The sequence below is a fragment of the Anolis carolinensis genome, chromosome 6 (genome assembly GCF_035594765.1).
Source record: "Anolis carolinensis isolate JA03-04 chromosome 6, rAnoCar3.1.pri, whole genome shotgun sequence".
Classification (NCBI taxonomy): Eukaryota; Metazoa; Chordata; class Lepidosauria; order Squamata; family Dactyloidae; genus Anolis; species Anolis carolinensis.
The window spans coordinates 3,582,642-3,606,672 of record NC_085846.1 but is presented as its reverse complement, the minus strand read 5'-3'; the positions used below and the strand labels follow the sequence as shown (position 1 = coordinate 3,606,672).

General features: G+C 40.0%; 1 protein-coding gene and 1 long non-coding RNA gene across 6 annotated transcripts in view; one reads left to right on the top strand and one right to left on the bottom strand.

The window, feature by feature from the left end:
- Positions 1-10,413, bottom strand: part of ephb4 (EPH receptor B4) — a 114,695-nt gene extending 104,282 nt beyond the window's left edge. Inside the window, exons 1-2 of one of the 5 annotated variants that reach the window (XM_062957444.1) lie at positions 10,189-10,413; positions 2,160-2,725 (exon numbers count right to left, since the gene is read on the bottom strand). In XM_062957444.1, coding sequence (XP_062813514.1) covers positions 2,160-2,214 — 55 coding nt within the window. In that variant the 5' untranslated portion in view covers positions 2,215-2,725; positions 10,189-10,413. Of the gene's footprint in view, positions 1-2,159; positions 3,261-3,316; positions 3,455-3,504; positions 3,604-10,188 lie in introns of those variants that run through there. The other 4 variants (XM_062957448.1, XM_062957445.1, XM_062957446.1 and 1 more) reach the window with 4 other exon arrangements.
- LOC134292447 (uncharacterized) overlaps positions 1-24,031 on the top strand; it is a 30,210-nt gene extending 6,179 nt beyond the window's left edge. The window contains exons 2-3 of the long non-coding RNA XR_009999696.1: positions 3,251-3,417; positions 20,220-24,031. This is a non-coding gene — a long non-coding RNA (uncharacterized LOC134292447). The remainder of the gene's footprint in view (positions 1-3,250; positions 3,418-20,219) is intronic.

The following is a 24,031-nucleotide window of genomic DNA, read 5'->3' as shown; positions in this document are numbered from 1 at the left end:
GCAGTTGGCAGATTGTAATTTTGTCAATGCCTATTGTTTCCAAATGCCGGCTGAGATCTTTTGGCACAGCACCCAGTGTGCCCATCATCACCGGGACCACCATTATTTTGTATTATTATTATTATTATTATTATTATTATTATTATTATTATTATTATTATTATTATTATGTGAGCCTTTTGTGGAGTAGATCCAAGCTCTGCCCCCCCACCTCCCTATTCTGCCCCTTCCCCAAATGACCCTCTGAAGGGGCTGTAACCCTTTACCTTCACCCCCATTCTTTCTCCATCTCCCACTTTCCAAACAAATACTGAACTGAATGCCAAGCCAATGACTCACGAGGTTGGCTTTTGGGGGTTCCATCCAAGCCCTAGACCCCCAAGGACCCCCTTAATTCATCAAATTGTCCCAAATGCCCCTCTGGAGGGGTATTACTGCCTCACTTTCACCCCTATTCATATTTACCCCCCCAAATAAAGGCCTACTTTCCTGCATTCGATACCAAGCAAGGTGGGCTTTGGTGGGGTTGGAGTCACGCTAAGGACGCCCCAAATTAGCCCTTTTCCCAGGTTTGTGCTCACCTCAGCTGGTTTGCTTTTAATTACTCTCATTTTATCTGCTTGGATTTTAATGTATTGTCCATTATTTTATTTTGTGTATCGTTGGAATGTTTTTAGGTTTTTGTCAAATCTGTTGTGTTGCTGTTTCGGGCTTGTCCCTGTTGTGAGCCGCCCCGAGTCCCTTCGGGGAGATGGGGTGGGATATAAAAATAAAGTTGTTTATTATTATTATTATTATTATTATTATTATTATTATTATTATTATTATTATTTTATTGTACGACACAGCAAACAAGATAGATATGCTGGATTTCATATCACAAAATCCCAAGTCGAACACTTCCCAAGTGTCTAGGACTGTGTGATGTATTTTTGGATGATGCGTGCAGATCCCAGCAGGGTGGCCTTTTGCAGTTGGCAGATCATGATTTTGTCAATGTGTATTGTTTCCAAATGCCAGCTGAGATCTTTTGGCACGGCACCCAGTGTGCCCATCATCACCGGGACCACCATTATTTTGTATTATTATTATCAACACAACGACGTTGTATGGCACAGCAAACAAGATAGATATGCTGGATTTCGTTTCGCAAAACCACAAGTCGAACACTTCCCAAGTGTCTAGGACTGTGTGATGTATTTTCTGATGATGTGTGCAGATCCCAGTAGGGTGGCCTTTTGCAGTTGGCAGATGGTGATTTTGTCAATGTCTATTGTTTCCAAATGCCGGCTGAGATCTTTTGGCACAGCACCCAGTGTGCCCATCACCACCGGGACCACCTGCACTGGTTTCTGCCAGAGTCTTTGAAGTTCAATCTTGAGGTCCTGATAGCGGCTGAGTATTATTATTGTTATTATTATTATTATTATTATTATTATTATTATTATTATTATTATTATTATTATTATGTGAGCCTTTTGTGGAGTAGATCCAAGCTCTACCCCCCACCTCCCTATTCTGCCCCTTCCCCAAATGCCCCTTTGAAGGGGCTGCAACCCTTTACCTTCACCCCCATTCTTTCTCCATCTCCAACTTTCCAAACAAATACTGAACTGAATGCCAAGCCAATGACTCACGAGGTTGGCTTTTGGGGGTTCCATCCAAGCCCTAGACCCTCGAAGACCCCTTTAATTCATCAAATTGTCCCAAATGCCCCTCACTTTCACCTCTATTCATACCCCCCCCCCAAAAAAAAATAAAGGCCTACTTTCCTGCATTCGATACCAAGTAAGATGGGGTTGGATTCACGCTAAGGACGCCCCAACCCTCTTCCCGAAACCCTGTGGAGGTTTGTGCCCACCTCAGCTCAATGCCAAAATAAAGACCCACTTTCCAAAGTTCTGAATCCAATGCCAAATGATTGACCCACGAGGTGGGATTTCGGGGTGGTAGATCCAAGCCCCCCAATAATTCATGTGTATTATTTCACTGATGCCTTGATCCCTTCCCCATGCCCCCCAAGGAAGAAGCACCCACTCCCCAAAGGAGTCCAGAGTCCAATGCCAGGAGAGGTGGGCTTTGAGGGGTTGGACCCCCAGGCACCCCCAATTGAAGACCCTTCCCCAAAGGCCCTGTTTTGGGGTGCTGTGTGTCCTTACCTTCCACGGCCAGGGCTGCGAGGGGCACCCAGAGGCAAAGAAGCCAGCCCCGCATGGCTCCGGGGGTCTCAGCGGAGGGGTCCGGCCTCCGTCTCCTCTCTCTCGGGGGTCTCGGTGGGAGGGCAGAGTCCCCCCCAGCGGCTTCAGGGATCCCAGAGACGCCCTTAATCCCCCGATCCCAGGCAGAGTCATGAAAGAAAAATCAAAATTAATCCTCCCAACAGGAGAACTTCATCTGGCAGCGGCGGAATCCAGACACAGACAGAAGGAGAGATTTGCTTCTTCTTTCCGAAAAATGGAAAAATACAATCCTCGTGCAAGACGGGAGGAAAATATCCACATTAATAAGAGCGTGGAGCCAGACCCATTTCTCTCTCAAAGCCGCCGTCTGTTTTTGCTCTAGAAAGGGGAGGAGGAGATCGCACTCTCCAGGTCCATATGGAAAAGTTTAGAGAGACCCCTCCTCTGTTAGAAACTTTCCTTGAAAATGCAGCCTTTTTCCTTTGCAATGATTCTCCTTGAAGCACAAAAGGTTCGCAAAGCAGTCCCGATCCAGATCTTGTGTCCTGGGAGGAGGAAAGAAGAGGCATCCAAAAGTCAGAAATCAATCCATTATAGAAACTAAAAATATTTCTTTTTTCTGATTTAGGGGGAAAATGCAGATCTTGTATCCTGGGAGGAGAAAAATAGAGGCATCCCAAAGTCAGAAATCAATCCATTATAGAAACTAAATATATATATATTTCTTCTTTTTCTGATTTAAGGGGAAAGTGCGGATCTTGTGTCCTGGGAGGAGAAAAATAGAGGCATCCCAAAGTCAGGAATCAATCCATTATAGAAACTAAAAATATTTCTTTTTTCTGATTTAGGGGGAAAATGCAGATCTTGTATCCTGGGAGGAGAAAAATAGAGGCATCCCAAAGTCAGAAATCATCCATTATTATAGAAATTAAAAATATTTCTTTTTTCTTTTTTCTGATTTAGGGGGAAAGTGCGGATCTTGTATCTTGGGAGGAGAAAAATAGAGGCATCCCAAAGTCAGAAATCATCCATTACAGAAACTAAAAATATATCTTTCTTTTTTGATTTAGATGGAAAATAAGTGGGAGAAGACAAGAGCAAAGAAAGCGCCAAGTCTCTCCTCCCGTGGAACTTACTTCTCTGGGATTTTTTTTTTCCTCCTCCTGCAAAGGAAGCCAATGACGCCAGTGGAAAGCAATCCAATGCCTGCGTCCCGGGACCAGACAAAGGATCTGAAGTAAGACCCCCCCCCACACACACACACCCACCACCACCTCCCTTTTAATTCAAAAGGGGAGAGAATAATTCAAATAAATCCACACACAGATGGATCTCTGCACCCTCTCTCGCTCTGTGCCTTCTCTCTTCCAAAACCAGAAAGTCCGGAAAGGCAGAATGCCTCTCTCTCTCTCCTCTGGAGTCTGGACAAAGGAACACCCCCCACCTCCCCAAAAAAAGAAGAAGCAGGCAGCAATGTGGGGAGAGAGGGGGAGAAGTTCTCCATTGGGTCCAGGGAAAGAAAGGAAGAACGAAAGAAAGAAAGAAAGAAAGAAAGAAAGAGGAGGAAAGGGGGAGCAGAGGGCGGAGAAGTGGATCCGGGTTGGAGGGGCTTCGGGGGCCCAGGGGTGGGGGGCAGACCCCCCAAAAAATAAAAATAAAAATGAAGAAAAGTCAGGGAAAATTAGTTTAGAAAAGTCTCTTTTCTTGTGTATCACATATAACCCACTCCTCTTTTTAGGGAGTCCAGAACTGCACCTACCCCCCACAAAACACCCCACTATTATTGTATTACTATTAATATTAATATAATTATTGTATTACTATTAATATTAATTAATGTAATTATTGTATTACTATTAATATTAATTAATGTAATTATTGTATTACTATTAATATTAATTAATATAATTATTGTACAGTAGAGTCTCACTTATCCAACACTCGCTTATCCAACGTTCTGGATTATCCAACGCATTTTTGTAGTCAACGTTTTCAATATATCGTGATATTTTGGTGCTAAACTTGTAAATACAGTAATTACAACATAACATTACTGCGTATTGAACTACTTTTTCTGTCAAATTTGTTGTATAACATGATGTTTTGGTGCTTAATTTGTAAAATCATAACCTATTTTGATGTTCAATAGGCTTTTTCTTAATCTCTCCTTATTATCCAACATATTCGCTTATCCAACGTTCTGCTGGCCCGTTTATGTTGGATAAGTGAGACTCTACTGTATAACCCACTCCTCTTTTTAGGGAGTCCAGAACTGCACCTACCCCCTCCAAAACACCCCACTATTATTGTATTACTATTAATATTAATATAATTATTGTATTACTATTAATATTAATATAATTATTGTATTACTATTAATATTAATTAATATAATTATTGTATTACTATTAATATTAATTAATGTAATTATTGTATTACTATTAATATTAATTAATGTAATTATTGTATTACTATTAATATTAATTAATGTAATTATTGTATTACTATTAATATTAATTAATATAATTATTGTATTACTATTAATATTAATATAATTATTGCATTATTATTAATATTAATTAATATAATTATTGTATTACTATTAATATTAATATAATTATTGTATTATTATTAATATTAATATACTCATTGTATTACTATTAATATTAATATAATTATTGTATTATTATTAATATTAATATACTCATTGTATTACTATTAATATTAATATAATTATTGTATTATTATTAATATTAATATAATCATTGTATTACTATTAATAATATAATCATTGTATTACTATTAATATTAATATTAATTAATATAATTATTGTATTACTATTAATATTAATATTAATTAATAGTGGCACAGTGTGTTAAAGCGCTGAACTGCTGAACCTGTGGATTGAGCACCCGCTGTTAGCTCCAGCTCCTGCCAACCTAGCAGTTCGAAAACATGCCAATGTGAGTAAATCAATAGGTACCACTCTGACGGGAAGGTAACGGCTCTCCATGCAGTCATGCCAGTGGCCACATAACCTTGGAGGTGTCTACGGACAACGCCGGCTCTTTGGCTTAGAAATGGAGATGAGCACCAACCCCCAGAGTTGGACATGACTGGACTTAACGTCAGGGGAAACTTTTACCTTTATCTTAATATAATTATTGTATTACTATTACTATTAATATTAATAAATATAATTACAGTAGAGTCTCACTTATCCAACACTCGCTTATCCAACATTCTGGATTATCCAACACATTTTTGTAGTCAATGTTTTCAATATATCGTGATATTTTGGTGCTAAATTCATAAATACAGTAATTACTACATAGCATTACTGCGTATTGAACTACTTTTTCTGCCAAATTTGTTGTATAACATGATGTTTTGGTGCTTAATTTGTAAAATCACAACTTAATTTGATGTTTAATAGGCTTATCCTTAATCCCTCCTTATTATCCAACATATTCGCTTATCCAACATTCTGCCGGCCCGTTTATGTTGGATAAGTGAGATTCTACTGTATTGTATTACTATTTATAATATCCAGTTTCCTTCTCCCCCTTTTTCTACATTTTAAGGAGTCCGGAAGTGCATCTTCCCCCTTTAAAATGTTCCACTAACACTACTACAGTAGAGTCTCACTTATCCAACGTTCTGGATTATCCAATGCAGTCTGCCTCCCGCCTGATCCACAGCTGTTTCTCTAGGCAGCAAGGACTTAACTTTTTATGGATTTAATTTCCAACAATGTTGTTACTGTAAGTTCATTTTATGCAATTCTATCTTTATTTGTAGTCAATTTGTTAGTAACTAAAGTTTTTGTAGTCAATGTTTTCAATACATTGACAATACATTGTCAATGTTTTCAATACATTGTGATGTAAATACTGTAATTATGTGGGGTTTATATATCTGTGGAATAATGTCCAGGGTGGGAGAAAGAACTCTTGACTGTTGGAGGCAAGTGTCAATGCTGCCATTAGCTACCTTGATGAGCACTGAATGGCCTTGCAGCTTCAAAGCCTGGCTGCTTCCTGTCTGGGGGAATCCTTTGTTGGGAGGTGTTAGCTGGCCCTGATTGTTTTCTTTCTGGAATTCCTGTTTTCTGAGTGTTGTTTGTCATTTACTGTCCTGATTTTAGGTTTTTTTTTATATACTGGGAGCCAGATAGTGTTCACTTTCATTGTTTCCTCCTTTCCGCTGAAATTGTCCACATGCTTCTTGTGGATTTCAATGGCTTCTAACACCAGCTAACACCTCCCAAAAAAGGGTTCCCCCAGACAGGTAGCAGCCAGGCTTTGAAACTGCAAGGCTATTTAATTCTAATCAAGGTGGCCAATTGCAACATTCACATTTGCCTTCAACAGACAAGAGTTCCTTCTCCCACCCTGGACATTATTCCACAGATACATAAACCCCACTTGCCTAGTTTCCAACAGACCTCACAACCTCTGAGGATGCCTGCCATAGATGTGGGTAAAACGTCAGGAGAGAATGCTTCTGGAACATGGCCAGACAGCCTGGAAAACTCACAGCAACTCACTACTACTACTACGAATAATAATAATAATAATAATAATAATAATAATAATAATATCCCATTTTCTTCTCCTTCCTGTTCTTATACATTTTAAGGGAGTCCACAGGGGCATCTTCCACTAAAAAAGGTTTACCCAATTAAAAATATTATTATTATTATTATTATAATTATTATTATTATTTATAACACACTTTCTCTCTCTAAAAAAGAGACTCAAAAGCAGCTTACAGTGAAACCAAAGGAATGCAATTCAAAACCCCAAAAACATAAGAACATCGAAATAGGATTAAATATTTAAAACAAACAGATAAAACCTTTAAAACCAATTGAAATAATAATAATTATTCCCGGCATTAATAATAGTACAATAATAATCATTTATATCCCATCTTTCTTCCAACTAAAAAATGTTTCCTTCAAAACTGCTAATAATAATGTATATAAACCAGGCCTGGGCCAACTTGGGCCCTCCGGGTGTTTTGGACTCCAACTCCCACAATTCCTAACAGCCGAAAGGCTGTTAGGAATTGTGGGAGTTGAAGTCCAAAACACCCGGAGGGCCCAAGTTGGCCCATGCCTGACCCGCTATTTTTTTCTTAGCAAGACACTAACCACAGTACGAATTGGAATTTAAAACCTATTTTTTAAGGAGCCAAGAAGTGCATCTTCCGCCCCAATAAAATTATAATATAAATTATATATATGTGTGTATATATTACTAAACATTATAATAGATATATAAATAATATACATTTGAACTCACCAATGATAATGATAATACTAATATTTTTTTCTTTTCGTGTCAGGAGCGACTTGAGGAACCGCAAGTCGCTTCTGGTGTGAGAGAATTGGCCGTCTGCAAGGACGTTGCCCAGGGAACACTGCCAGGATGTTTCGATGTTTTTACCATCCTTGTGGGAGGCTTCTCTCATGTCCCATAATAATAATAATAATAATAATAATAATAATAATAATAATAATAATAATAATAATAATAATAATGTCAATAATAAGAATGATATGCAATGAAGGGATTTGGATAGTATGGGGGGTTTACAGTGTAAGTAAAATATTTTTGATCCCTCCAAATATGAGATTGGGCCTGAACACATGCACTATATTGCAGATTGAAGAGAATTATTATTATTATTAATATTATATCACATTTTTATCTCTACTAAGGCACAAAGAAACTTGTCCCCCCTCCTTTGCAAAGAATAATCCCAATATTGGACCCCAATATTTTTGCAAAGGCTAATTTATTTTTCTCTCATGTCCCATAATAATAATAATCATCATCATAATAATATGCAATGAAGAGATTTGGATAGTATTGTAAGTAAAATATTTTGACCCCTCCAAAAAAAAAATATATTTTTTCCTTTGCAAAGAATATTCCCAATACTGGACCCCAATACCTTTGCCAAGGCAAATTTATTTTTCTCTTATGTCCCATAATAATAATAATAATAATAATAATAATAATAATAATAATAATAATAATAATAATTTTTATTTATTTTATTTATTGCATGTCAAAAGCATTGCATAATTAATAAATTTAAAAGTGAGGAAATAAATAATAATAATAATAAATATAATAATAATGATGATGATGATGATGATGTCTATAATAAGAATAATATGCAATGAAGAGATTTGGGTAGTATGAGGGGTTACAGTGTAAGTAGAATATTTTTGATCCCTACACTCTATATATATAAAAGAGTGATGGCATCACGGCAGCGGACAAAACAACAAAAGTAAACACCCCACAACCTCGAAAATTGACATCACAATCCCTCATCCATGCCTCTAGGTTGATACAACAAAAAGAAAAGAAAAATAAAGTCCTAATTAGAGGGAGTGGAATAATTGTTTTTATCCAATTGCTGCCAGTTAGAAGGCTAAGCTCCGCTCACTTGGTCTCCTAGCAACCCACTCAGCCCAGGGAACCCTTTACTTTAAATTCCTCAATACTTTATTTCCCATACCACCATACTTCGCCACAGCAACGCGTGGCCGGGCACAGCTAGTATATATATATATACATATATACACAGTAAAGTCTCACTTATCCAACATAAACGGGCCGGCAGAATGTTGGATAAGCGAATATGTTGGATAATAAGGAGGCATTAAGGAAAAGCCTATTAAACATCAAATTAGGTTATGATTTTACAAATGAAGCACCAAAACATCATGTTAGACAACAAATTTGGCAGAAAAAGTAGTTCAATAGGCAGTAATGCTATGTAGTAATTACTGTATTTATGAATTTAGCACCAAAATATCACGATATATTGAAAACATTGACTACAAAAATGCGTTGGATAATCCAGAACGTTGGATAAGCGAGTGTTGGATAAGTGAGACTCTACTGTATTAATATTATAATACATTTTTATCTCTACTAAGACACAAAGTGACTTGTCCCCCCTCCTTTGCAAAGAATATTCCCAAATTGGACCCCAATATCTTTGCCAAGGCTAATTTATTTTTCTCTCGTCCAATAATAATACTAATTTTAATTATAATTTATTTATTTATTTATTTATTTTATTTCTTTCGTGTCAAAAGCACTGCATAATAAATAAGTTTAAAAGTGATGAAATAAATAATCATAATAATAAACATAATAAACATAATAATAATAATGATGATGATGTCTATAATAAGAATAATATGCAATGAAGAGATTTGGATAGTATGAAGGGTTACAGTGTAAGTAGAATATTTTTGATCCCTACAATATATATATATCTATATATATAAAAGAGTGATGGCATCACGGTGACCCACAAAACAACAAAACTACAAGCCTCCCAACCTTGAAATTTGACAACACAACCCATCATCCACGCCTCTAGGTTGATACAACAAAAAGCAAAGAAAAATAAAGTCCTAATTAGAGGGAGAGAAATAATTGTTTTTATCCCATTGCTGCCACTTAGAAGGCTAAGCTCCGCCCACTTGGTCTCCTAGCAACCCACTCTGCCCAGTGTTAATAAAAGAATACAAAATAAAATAAATACAAATAATACAATAAAAAATAATTTAAAAAACACTAAAAAAATTAATACAATAAAATACTATAACAAAATAACTAAAAATAATACAACAAAATAATAAAATATAATAAATAGAAAAGATAAGTTACAATAAAATTAATTTAAAAAATACAAATAACGTCAAATAAAAATTCCACAACAACTTTTAACCAATACCACCACCACTTTGCCACAGCAACGCGTGGCCGGGCACAGCTAGTATATATATATAGGAAAGGATATTGGGCCTGAACACATGCACTATACTGCAGATTGAAAGGAACTATTATTATTATTAATATTATAACACATTTTTATCTCTACTAAAAGTGACTTGTCCGCCCTCCTTTGCAAAGAACAATCCCAATATTGGACCCCAATATCTTAAAGGCTAACTTCTTTCTCTCTTACCATTTCCCTCACAAATAAATGCAAGCCAGAAACTCTTTCTCTCCAGCCAAATCCTGGGAGGGGTAGTTTAGCAAGGCCCTGAAATTCCTAGGATTTGCAAAGAGGAGGGGGAGCAGAAATTACTAAAAGGGAGACACACCCTTCAATAAAACTCTTTTTGCCAAAGGTCGAAGGGGGCAAAAGGTTTGCAGAAACCTCAGACCCAAACTCAGCTCACTACCTGCAAATTTTGGAAGGAAGGAAGGGAGGGAGCAAGAGGTTTGCAGAAAACTCACCTGGAAACTCTTTCCTGTTCCTTGTTTGGTCTGGGCTGGCTGGACGCCCCCTGGCGGCCGAGGCGGGAAGGGCAGGCGTGGAAGACACGTGTCGCTGCTCTGCACGTCTGAACGCGTTACTGTGATCGAGGTGACCACCCTCCCCCCCCCAGGACTTTGTAAAAGATAGTTCAAAAGTCAAGACTTTATGTTCTATATTCCATATATTTATAGTAGAAGGTGATTGAGACTTTTTACTGGAGTTTACTGTGGATTATCCCTGCACTCTGAGGCAAGAGATAACAACTTCATGAATTGTAAAATCATGCTGCTAAAACTCCACTTTTATGAATTTCCATGCTGGGTTCTCCAGATGTTATGAACTTCGTTCTTATCAAATATTTTCAATTGTTTATATCATTCATGATTCCCCTTTATGCAATGTAACTCACTTTTATGGATTCTCCCTTATTTCCATGAAATCTATCTATCTGCCTATATGTATTTGTACTCTTTGGGATCCCCGGAAAATATGTATTTTTCCCAGCATGGTTTATATTCCAACTTTATTTTATTTTTCATTTTATTTCATATAATTGTCAAAACATGAAATCAAATAGGAAATATTTTGAACTCAACATGAACCCCAGAACCTATCCCATTTCCTATGACCCAGGCTTCCTTTCCCAAAAACAAAAGGATAATCTGCCACCGCTAAATTCAATCAAATTCAAATTGCATGGACAATATAGGGCTTGAGTCACCGAATTCGGAGTGTTGACCTAAAGGAGATTCGCCCCAAGGCAAACATTGTCATATCTCACCCAAAGGAAAAACCAGGACACCTCAGGAAGGCGCCCTGCAGAGCCTGTCAATATGGCTCATCACCACCCATCTTTGCTTCCATCTCTGACACCCCAAGGCATATCTAAAATCTGTATACGTGACAGAAACCCGGACACCCTTGATTGCTGCCATTAATAAATTAAGCACCCTTTAGAAATCGGTCTAGCAGGACTTAATCCGCTAGTTCCTGTCCCGTCACCTCATTGTTTCGATAACTCCCGCCTTCTCTCTCCTGATTGGCCCGAGTAGAGACAAAAGGCAGCTTCCTATTGGGCCAACGAAACGAGGCGGGAAACGAAAGCCCGCCTCGTTCAACTTTCTAGCCTATCAACGATCAGATGGGTGGGGGAGCAGGGCGGGAAATTCAAAGGGCTGTCAGACTGAAATTCTGTATAAATATGGCTTTATGTTGATTGTATGGTACCCTAGTAGACCGAATGATCGCTACTAGAGTCCTCTTCAGCTGAATCGCTCAATAAAGACTCCTTGGCGGATTTTCCTTCAACTTTGGCGGACCTTCTTCATTTCGGCTTCAGGTTGTATTGCGGCTCATATTTTCCTATTGGCTCCGCCAAGGTCCGTTCTCTCAGGACCGGATCGGGTCTCTCCTTAAGGGCCCGATCCCCTAAAACGCGGTCGACAACATTACCCAGAAAGAATGCAGCCCTTAAACTGCTAGGGCTAAAGGCTATGGGATCCTAGAAGTTGTAGTTTCGCAAGGCTTGTCTTCTTCTCCTGCTCCCATCAAACTACCAATCCCATTGCGTTCAGCCCTGGCAACCCAAGTGGAGTCAAAGTGCATTCATTCTACAGTGTAGATGCACCTTCAGGTTCATTTCAAAATGACCTGCAGTGTGGGATGAAGGCATTTTTGGCCCCACTTGGAACTGCCAGGGGCTCGATTTTCTTGGAATCCTAGGAGTTGCCTTGTGTTTATTGTACTTTAGTCTTCGTTCTGTGCATTTTAATATATGCATTTTGCAGAAACATGCTTGAATGTATGCATTTTGTATGTTTACGATGATTATGTGTTTTTAGGGTAAGTAAAAGAAGAGAGAAGAGAGACAGGTAAGAAATGCACTTATTTATAATATTTTATTATGACACACAAACAAGATAGATATGCTGGATTTCGTATCACAAAATCACAAGTCGAACTCTTCCCAAGTGTCTAGGACTGTGTGATGTATTTTCGGATGATGAGCGCAGATCCCAGTGGGGTGGCCTTTTGCAGTTGGCAGATCGTAATTTTGTCAATGTCTGTTGTTTCCAAATGCCAGCTGAGATCTTTTGGCATGGCACCAATAATAATAATAATAATAATAATAATTATATAGTAATAATAATATATTATTATTATTATCAACACAACGACGTTGTATGACACAGCAAACAAGATAGATATGCTGGATTTCGTTTCGCAAAACCACAAGTCGAACACTTCCCAAGTGTCTAGGACTGTGTGATGTATTTTCGGATGATGCATGCAGATCCCAGCAGGGTGGCCTTTTGCAGTTGGCAGATCATGATTTAGTCAATGTCTATTATTTCCAAATGCCGGCTGAGATCTTTTGGCATGGCACCCAGTGTGCCCATCACCACCGGGACCACCTGCACTGGTTTCTGCCAGAGTCTTTGAAGTTCAACCTTGAGGTCCTGATAGCGGCTGAGTTTTTCCTGTTGTTTTTCGTCAATGCGACTGTCACCTGGGATGGCGACATCAATGATCCAAACCTTTTTCTTTTCCACAACCGTGATGTCTGGTGTGTTGTGTTCCAGAACTTTGTCAGTGTGGATTCGGAAGTCCCACAGTATCTTTGCGTGCTCATTTTCCAAGACTTTTGCAGGTTTGTGATCGCACCAGTTCTTTGCTGCTGGGAGGTGGTACTTGAGGCATAAGTTCCAATGAATCATTTGGGCCACATAGTTAGTTGTGCCTCTGTTTGTAGTCTGTCTGTGCGATTTTCTTACAGCAGCTGAGGATATGATCGATGGTTTCGTCGGTTTCCTTGCACAGTCTGCATTTTGGGTCATCAGCTGATTTTGTGATCTTGCCTTTGTCCTGATGTCTTGCTCCTGGGCTGCAAGGATCAGGCCTTCTGTCTCCTTCTTCAGGGTCCCATTCGTAAGCCAGAGCCAGGTCTTCTATTATTATTATTATTATTATTATTATTATTATTATTATTATTAATTGCCTTTGTCCTGATGTCTTGCTCCTGGGCTGCAAGGATCAGGCCTTCTGTCTCCTTCTTAAGGGTCCCATTCGTGAGCCAGAGCCAGGTCTTCTATTATTATTATTATTATTATTATTATTATTAATTGCCTTTGTTCTGATGTCTTGCTCCTGGGCTGCAAGGATCAGGCCTTCTGTCTCCTTCTTCAGGGTCCCATTCGTGAGCCAGAGCCAGGTCTTCTATTATTATTATTATTATTATTATTATTATTATTATTATTAATTGCCTTTGTTCTGATGTCTTGCTCCTGGGCTGCAAAGATCAGGCCTTCTGTCTCCTTCTTCAGGGTCCCATTCGTGAGCCAGAGCCAGGTCTTCTATTATTATTATTATTATTATTATTATTATTATTATTATTATTATTATTATTTACACTGCCATATAAAATCCAAACTAACTGCTTTGATAATCTGTTTTATATGGCAGTGTAGAAGGGGCTTCAGTGTTCTCTCCTGCAGGCTCAACAGACTGCGCTCTTTAAGCCGCTCCTCAGTGGGATTATTCACGGTCTCCAGGCTTTTGATCCTTTCCGTTGCCGTCCTCCGGACACCGTCCAGTTTAGAGTCAAGATCTCTCTTGTACGGCGAGACCCAGAACTGGACACAGTATGTCAAGGCCTCGTCAAACTACAGCTCCTAGGACTCCATAGCCTTGAATGACGGCAACTGAAGTGGCACCAAACTCCACCGATCCTGCAGTGCAGATGCCTCCTTGGAAGGCAGCGTGGGAGGCGATATGGACGACAACGGCACTGGAACCCGGCTCCTGACCCGGGCGAGGAGGCGCCTTTCCTGCCGCTTTCCTGCCTGGCTCCAGCCGTCCTGCAGGAAACCATTCCCTGCCTTTTCCTCCCTTGGAAGGAGACACCAACACCGTCGTCTGCAAGGAGGATGAGGCCGGAAAAGAGTGTGTGTCCGTGATCCTCATTGGAAGGGATCCCCAGACTGGATCAGGAACACTAGCCCTCTGGGAAGGAAAGAAAACCAGAATATTATTATTATTATTATTACTAGCTGTGCCCAGCCACGCATTGCTGTGGCCTTGTCTGGTGGTGTTGGTGAGAAATTGTTGAGGTAGTGGTGGTATTGACTGTCTGTTGTATGGTTGTCTTTATGTTTAGTATGCACACTGAAGTGGATTATATGGCAGCGTGGAGTCAAGATAATCCAGTTCAAAGCAGATAATATAAGATTCTAAATGGGTTATATAGCTGTGTGGAAGGGCCTCGAGTCTGCACTGCCATATAATCCAGTTCAAATCTGATAATCTGTGGAAGAGGCCTAAGTGAGGCCTATATCTGCCTGTCCCCTGGGCTGAGTAGGTTGCTAGGAGACCAAGTGAGCGGAGCTTAGCCTTCTAACTGGCAGCAACTGGATAAAAACTATTATTCCTCTTCCTCTAATTAGGACTTTATTTTTCTTTTCTTTTCTTTTCGTTGTATCAACCTAGAGGCATGGATGATGGGTTGTGTTGTCAAATTTCGAGGTTGGGGGGCCTGTAGTTTTGTTGTTTTGTCCGCTGCCCTGATGCCATCGCTCTTTTATTATTATTACTAGCTTTGCCCAGCCATGCGTTGCTGTGGCAAAGTGGTGGTGGTTAAAAATTGTTGTGTAATTTTTATTTGACATTATTTGTATTTTTTTTAAAAAAAATTTTTATTGTAAGTTATCTTTTTATTATATTTTATTATTTTCTTGTATTATTTTTAGTTATTTTCTGTTATAGTATTTTATTGTATTATTTTTTAGTATTTTTAATTATTTTTTAGTGTTTTTTATTATTTTTATTGGGTTGCTAGGAGACCAAATTGGAGGAGCTTAGCCTTCTAACTGGCAGCAATTGGATAAAAACTATTATTCCTCTCCCTGTAATTAGGACTTTATTTTTCTTTTCCTTTTTGTTGTATCAACCTAGAGCCGTGAATGATGGGTTGTGTTGTCAGATTTCGAGGTTGGGGGGCCTGTTGTTTTGTTGTTTTGTCCGCTGCCCTGATGCCATCGCTCTTTTATTATTATTATTATTTGAAACACAACGAGATGGGTCCACACCAGACACTATGTTGGCTGTTGAATTGGATCACATGTTGGACACTTCCCAAGTGTCTAGGGCTGTGTGATGTATCGGCGCATAATGCACACAGATCCCAGGCAGGTGGCCTTCTGCAGTGGACAGGTGGGGATTGTGTCAGCACCGATTGTATTCAAATGCAAGCCAAGGTCTTTAGGCACTGCACCTAGTGTGCCCATCACCACTGGGACCACCTTGACTGGCTTGTGCCAGAGTCTTTGCAATTCGATCTTTAAATCCTCATATCGTGCCAGCTTTTCCAGTTGTTTCTCCTCAATCCTTCTGTCGCCTGGGATTGCAACATCGACAATCCAGACTTTGTCTTTTAACACAGTCATGAGGTCAGGAGTCTTATTTATTTATTTACAGCATTTATATTCCGCCCTTCTTTCTCACCCCAAAGGGGACTCAGGGTGGATCACATTACACATATAGACAAACATTCAATGCCTTTTAACATAAAACAAAGACAAGACAAACACAGGCTCCGAGCGGGCCTCGAACTCATGACCTCCTGGTCAGAGTGATTCATTGCCGTGATTCATTGCAGCTGCTCTCCAGCCTGCGCCAACCCTGTCTGCCTGAATTCGGAAGTCCCAAAGTAGCTTGACATGTTCATTCTCTGTAACTTTTTTCCAGCTTGCGATCCCACCAGTTCTTTGTCGCAGGCAGAAGGTATTTGTGGCACAAGTTCCAATTAATCCTCTGAGCAATGGTGTTATGCCTCTGCTTGTAGTCTGTCTGTGCGATCTTCTTGTAGCAGCTGAGGACGTGATCTATTGTTTCATCTGCTTCCTTGCAGAGTCTACATTTGGGATCTCTCGTCGACTTTTCAATTTTAGCCTTGATAGCATTGGTTCTCATGCCTTGTTCTTGGGTTGCCAGGATCAGGCCCTCCGTCGCCTTTGTGAGCCACAGCCATGTTTTTTCTTTGTCAATTTGACTCAATTTTTCCCAGGAATTGTCCGTGGAGAGCCTTCTTTCGCCAGTTTTCTCTTCTGCTCTGGATTGTGTTTTTACTGTATTCACTCTTTGTCTTTTGCACTTGAAGCAGTTCACTACTCTTGACTTCCCTCAATGCTGGTTCTTGACTGCCTTCCACATAATCTGCCAGGGCCTGTTTATTATTGTTGTTGTTATTATTAAGCTCTTAGGAAGATTAGCAATTGTGGGAGTTGGAGTCCAAAATCCCTGGAAGGCCCAAGTTTTCCCCTGCCTGATGGGATCTTTTCTCCATCCAAACTGGGGGAAATTGCTGCAGGAATGGCTGCCGGTTTCGGGGGCTTCAGAAGGGGATTTGCCAAATCTGGTGCAGATTACTGCTATCAGTGGCTACTGGTCCCAAGGGCTATATCTCCCTTCTAGGATCAGGAGCAAGGCACCTCTCTCTCTCTCTCTCTCTCTCTCTCTCTCAGTTTCTCTTTGGACTCATCTACACTATTGATTTAACACAGTTTGACCCCACTTGGCTCAATGCTATGGAATCGTGGAAGTTGTCATTTGGGCAGGCATGAGTATCCTTTGGCAGACAAAGATTACACACCACGGAGCCTTGGCAGTTCAAGAGGTGTTGAACCCCATTAATTCTAGAGTGTGGATGCATCCTTAGGCCTCGTAAAACTACAGCTCCCATGAATCCGTAGCATCAAGGCATGGCAGTTCAAGTGGGGTCAAACTGCATTCATTCTACAATGTATACAGTACTGCTGTTTTATCAATAGCAATTGTTGTCTTATATTGTTTTTATCAGGCGGTTCCGTGAATTTATGATGTTGTGTCGACTGTTTATTGCGTATGTTTTGTTTTGCACTTGTATTTTGTGTCACACTTTGAGTGTTTTGTGAGCCACCCCAAGTCCCTCTGGGAGAGGGTGGCAGGATATAAATAAAGTTTTATTATTATTTATTATAAGATGTAACCTCACAGACCACAGGCATTCAGCTGCACTCTGTATTTGCTCAGGAGCACTCTTGTATTTTCTACTGTTATTGAAAAAAGCAGGTTCAGGGTTCAAATCCAGCTCAGACCAAGGCCATATAATGCAGCTTGAAAATGCATTATGTGGTCAGTATATAGAGTCATATCATACAGTTCAAAGTAGTTAAAGTGCAGTTTCAAATGGAATTACAGTAGAGTCTCACTTATCCAACACTCGCTTATCCAACGTTCTGGATTATCCAAGGCATTTTTGTAGTGAATGTTTTCAATACATCATGACATTTTGGTGCTAAATTCGTAAATACAGTAATTATTACATAGCATTACTGCGTATTGAACTACAGTAGAGTCTCACTTATCCAACGTAAATGGGCCGGCAGAATGTTGGATAAGCGAATATGTTGGATAATAAAGAGGGATTAAGGAAAAGCCTATTAAACATCAAATTCAGTTATGATTTTACAAATTAAGCACCAAAACATCATGTTATACAACAAATTTGACAGAGAAAGTAGTTCAGTACGCAGTAATGCTATGTAGTAATTACTGTATTTACAAATTTAGCACCAAAATATCATGATGTATTGGAAACATTGACTACAAAAATGCCTTGGATAATCCAGAATGTTGGATAACTGAGTGTTTGATAAGTGAGACTCTACTGTACTTTCTCTGACAAATTTGTTGTCTAACATGATGTTTTGGTGCTTAATTTGTAAAATCATAACTGAATTTGATGTTCAATAGGCTCCTCCTTAATCTCTCCTTATTATCCAACGTATTTGCTTATCCAACATTCTGCCAGCCCGTTTATGTTGGATAAGTGAGACTCTACGGTATATGGCAGTGTTGATGGGGCCGATGACTCTCCAAGCCACTTTCTCTCCAAACCGCTTTCTCCTGATGGAAACCCAGACTCATATACATACTTTTTATGGGAGGTCAGTGGCCAGAGAACCCGTGAATAGTCTCACTGACCTCATCCTCAGTCCCTGGCTTATCTGTCCTGGCCAGCAGTCATCACGTGCCCAGAGGGTCAGCCTTGGGGCAGGAAACAGGAGGGTCAGCCGCAGTGGGCTTTGCCAGCCAGGAAGGGGCTTCCACGAGACCCGGGAGCTGTGGAAAGCTTTTGGGCCACAATGGCTGGCTGTGGTCATCCTGCTGAGGCCGTTCCCATGTCCAGTGGGGCATCTCACCCAACTGTCAACAGGAGTGCGCTCACAACAGAGTTGGGACTGCTATAACTTTTTGCACAATGAGTTGATTGAGTTGCAGAAATTGCCACTAAAATGGATAAGATTCTAATTAAGAAAATCTGGTGACAATTGCCACTAAAATGGATAAGTTTCCAAGTAAGACAAGAAAATCTATTGACAATTATGTTTGTGATGAACCACATGGAGCAGATAGAGAGGAAACTGCAGATGAATCGACTGTAGGACAGAAGAAGTGAAAAGGGAATACATTCCAAACCTTGCCTATACGGCAAAATATTATATAAAACACTATATATATATACAGTAGAGTCTCACTTATCCAACACTCACTTATCCAACATTGTGGATTATCCAACACATTTTTGTAGTCAATGTTTTCAAAACATTGTGATATTTGGGTACTAAATTCGTAAATACAGTAATTACTACATAACATTACTGCGTATTGAACTACTTTTTCTGCCAAATTTGTTGTCTAACATGATGTTTTGGTGCTTAATTTGTAAAATCATAACCTAATTTGATGTTTAATAGGCTTTTCCTTAATGCCTCCTTATTATCCAACATATTTGCTTATCCAACATTCTGCCGGCCCGTTTATGTTGGATAAGTGAGACTCTACTGTATATATAAAAAACACTATATATATAATGTAATGTGTGTGTGTGTGTGCGCATGTATGTATGTCTGTAGTCGAAGGCTTTCATGGCCGGACTCACAGGGTTGCTGTGAGTTTTCCGGGCTGTCTGGCCATGTTCCAGAAGCATTCCTTCCTGACGTTTCTCCCACATCTATGGCAGGCATCCATTCTTTTAATAATAATAGAGTAAAATAATACATGTAATAATAATAATAAATGCAGGAAAATAATACATGTAATAAATTGAGTAAAATAATAAATGCAATAATAATAATAATAATAATAATAATAAGATCAGAGTGAAATAATAAATGTATTATTAATAATAATAAAAATAGAGTAAAATAAATGTAACAGTAGCAACAATAATAGAGAAAAATAATAAATGTAATAATACCAATAATAATAGAGCAAAATAATACATGTACCATATATTCTTGAGTATAAGCTGACCCAAATATAAGCCAACCAGGACCCTCATCCGAGTATAAGCCGAGGGGGGTTTTTTCAGTCTTAAAAAAAGGGCTGAAAAACTAGGCTTATACTCGAGTATATACAGTAGTATCAAAACTGCATTCATTCTATAGTATAGAGCAGCCATGGGCAAACTTTATCCTCTTTAGATGTTTTGGACTGCAACTCCCACCATTCCTAACAGTTTGCCCATTCCTGGCATAGATGCACCTTAAGGGAAGCTTTTCCCATGGCTTTTGCAACCTGTCCGGATGGGGCTCTGCATTGATGTGTTGGATTTATTGCCTCTCTTTGTGTCTCTGTGTGTTGGGTTGATTGCATCTCTCCTTTTTCTCTTTCTTTCCTTCCTTCCTTCCTTCCAGGCCTCTTTCTCGACTCCATAAGTCTGCTGTGAGCCGCTCTCCGTCCAAATTGATTCCAGACAGAATTCGGGGCAGGAGAAGCCGAGCAGCGCTTTCTGGGGCCGGAGAGAGAGTCTCCCACCGGCAGGTTTTGGGCCGCCGTAAAAAGCCCAGCCTGTTTCGAATTAGGCCGGCCCGCTCTCTTCCTCCGCACCCCAATAAATCTCAGTCTGGATTTGGGATTATTTTGCGGGCGAGGAATGAGACACAAAGAGGAGGAGAGCCCAAAAGCGCTTCTTTGGTGTGGGATTTGGGAGAACAAAGGAAGAAGCCCAAGTGAGAAAGAGATAGGAGGATGATGATGATGATGATGATAATGATAGGTAAAGACTAGAGTCTCCTTTGGGAGAAATAAAAAGGGCAATAATACCATGTTTCCCCGAAAATAGGACAGTGTCTTATATTAATTTTTGCTCCCAAAGATGCGCTAGGTCTTATTTTCAGGGGATGTCTTATTTTTCCATGAAGAAAAATTCACATTTATTGTTGAACAAAAAAATTAACATTTATTATATACTGTGCAGTAGTTGTCATCACAAACCAGCATACCCAGACAAACTGTGAATCCTATCAAGAATTTCTTATTACTACCAATATTTCCATGTACAACATTCTATGGTACGCACATTTACCAATCCTGCATGCTCTGGTGTTCTGTTCCTTGGGCATGCTTCCAAACAAAAACTTTGCTAGGTCTTACTTTCGGGGGAGGCCTTATATTTAGCAATTCAGCAAAATCTCTACTAGGTCTTATTTTCTGGGGATGTCTTATTTTAGGGGAAACAGGGTAATAATAATAATAATAATAATGCCCTGGCAGAATATGTAAAGCAAAGTGAAGAACCTGCTTTGATTGAAGTCAAAAATCAGAAACTCCTCAAAACACAGCAGACAACAAACCAGTACAAGAAAACCGCACTACAAACTAGAGCTGACAGCTGGCACAACAAAACACTGCATGGAAAGTTCCTTGACAAAATTGAAGGAAAAGCTGATAAGGAGAAGACCTGGCTCTGGCTCACGAATGGGACCCTGAAGAAGGAGACAGAAGGCCTGATCCTTGCAGCCCAGGAGCAAGACATCAGGACAAAGGCAATTAATAATAATAATAATAATAATAATAATAATAATAATAATAATAATAATAATGATGATGAAGAAGGAGACAGAAGGCCTGATCCTTGCAGACCAGGAGCAAGCCATCAGGACAAAGGCAATTAATAATAATAATAATAATAATAATAATAATAATAATAATAATAATGATGATGAAGAAGGAGACAGAAGGCCTGATCCTTGCAGACCAGGAGCAAGCCATCAGGACAAAGGCAATTAATAATAATAATAATAATAATAATAATAATAATAATAATAATGATGATGATGATGAAGAAGGAGACAGAAGGCCTGATCCTTGCAGACCAGGAGCAAGACATCAGGACAAAGGCAATTAAGGCCAAGATCGAAAAATCAGCTGAGGACCCAAAATGCAGACTGTGCAAAGAAACCGATGAAACCATGGATCATATCCTCAGCTGCCGTAAGAAAATTGCAGACAGACTACAAACAGAGGCACAACTATGTGGCCCAAATGATTCATTGGAACTTATGCCTCAAGTACCACCTCCCAGCAGCAAAGAACTGGTGGGATCACAAACCTGCAAAAGTATTGGAAAATGAGCACGCAAAGATACTGTGGGACTTCCGAATCCAGACTGACAAAAGTTCTGGAACACAACACACCAGACATCACAGTTGTGGAAAAGAAAAAGGTTTGGATCATTGATGTCGCCATCCCAGGTGACAGTCGCATTGACGAAAAACAACAGTAAAAACTCAGCCGCTGTCAGGACCTCAAGACTGAACTTCAAAGACTCTGGCAGAAACCAGTGCAGGTGGTCCCGGTGGTGATGGGCACATTGGGTGCCGTGTCAAAAGATCTCAGCCGGCATTTGGAAACAATAGACATTGACAAAATTACGATCTGCCAACTGCAAAAGGCCACCCGACTGGGATCTGCACGCATCATCCGAAATACATCACACAGTCCTAGACACTTGGGAAGTGTTTGGCTTGTGGTTTTGTGATACGAAATCCAGCATGTCTATCTTGTTTGCTGTGACATAATAAAATAATAATAATTCTTCCATGGACCCCAAATTTCTGCCCAGATGTTCCTCATCTGCCGGCCGGCCCTGCAAGATGGATATCTCTGTTCTTCTCCTTTCTGGGCCGAGACCCAAAAGGGATTGGGGGGCCAGGGAGAGGGTCTTGGGGACCGGAGGCTGAGCTTCATCATCCAGGACCCCCTCCCGCCCCTCTGACCGGCTCCCTGCCCCGCAGGAGGGTCGCGCCTGCACTAGACCGGATGATCAAAACCAGATTGTGCCTCCTCTCTCTTTTCTCTCCACGGGGCTTTTCTTTTTTGTAACACTCTTTCCCTTCCGCTTCCCCTTTATCTCATATTTGGGACCCCCCCCCCCCAAAAAAAAGGACCTGGCTTTGTTACCAATCTCTCACCTTTGTAAAATCCCAACCTATAAAACAGCCCCCTTCCCAGTCTTTTAACTGAGGGAAAGTTGTGTTTTTTTCTTTGTGACAACAAGTCCCAACATCCACAGAGAGTGGGCTTCCTGCTTGAGAAAAGTAACTTGAATCCTAGCCTTGGAATGAGATGAAAGAGTTTGCGAAGAAGGGGGTTCATCAGAGTATGGAGGGGAACAACAACAACAACAATAACATACGTACGTATGTCAGGTCCCAGAATCCACTGACTGAGATTGTTGGCCCCATTTGAGGAGGCAACCCCTGGTAGTGAGACCAGGGAGAAGCTTGTTGGCAGAAACCCAGGCAAGTGATCCGCCTGAGCTGCCCATTGTGAGTGAGTCCCTGCTGTGGCGAGCATACCGATCAGGCCCAATTGAAATTAGGCAGCAAGCAAGGTGATTTTCAGCCAAGGAAGATTTTATTATCTGCAAATAAGATGCTAGCTAGTGATACATTCACAAAGTAGATAGCATCCAGAATACAGTTTCACAGCCCTTTCTATACATAGGCTGCAGCCAAGCCTCTAATTCTGACCACACAGCCACTGGCCAGCATGGGCTGGGAACTAAGGATGATTAAGTGTCGATGAATGGGGTTCTTTGACCCTACCCAGGAATGCTATTGTCTTATGAGATGAACATGGCATGGCCCCTTAATAGGGCTGGCCTAGCAGTTCCAGATCCCAGAGAAACAAAACATCATATATTAATATAATCATGCAAAAATGACAGAGGATGGGTTTGGCTGTAGACATGCAGATTTCCTTCTGATGCGAGAGGTCCTGTTCATCAAAGGTGCAGTGTGGTGAAATTGGTTCTTCCCCAAGGATGGGGAGAGGTGATCTCCCCCGCCTGAATAGAAGTATTGTGTTGCAATGTCCAGGTAAAGTCCAAGAGACTGGTGAGGCTGGAAAATGATGAGGAAATTCCCAGCTTGGTTTCTTTCCCCCAGGCTATGCAATTGTTTGGGATGCAAGACATCTTTGGGTTCCGGAACAAAGTTTCCCACAAAGGGAAGGAATGGGGATCTCAGGAGCATAAAACTAGGTTAACACAACATATAGGCAAAATAGGAACACATAGGAAAAACATGGAGCATTTAGGGGAATTTATATACATGAGAAACATAGTTTTCCAAAGTACCTTTAACAAGCCAGGCTTCCCAGAGGAAAAATGGGAAGGAAGGCAGGCAGAGTGGAAGAAAAGGGGAAAAAAAGAGAAAAAAGG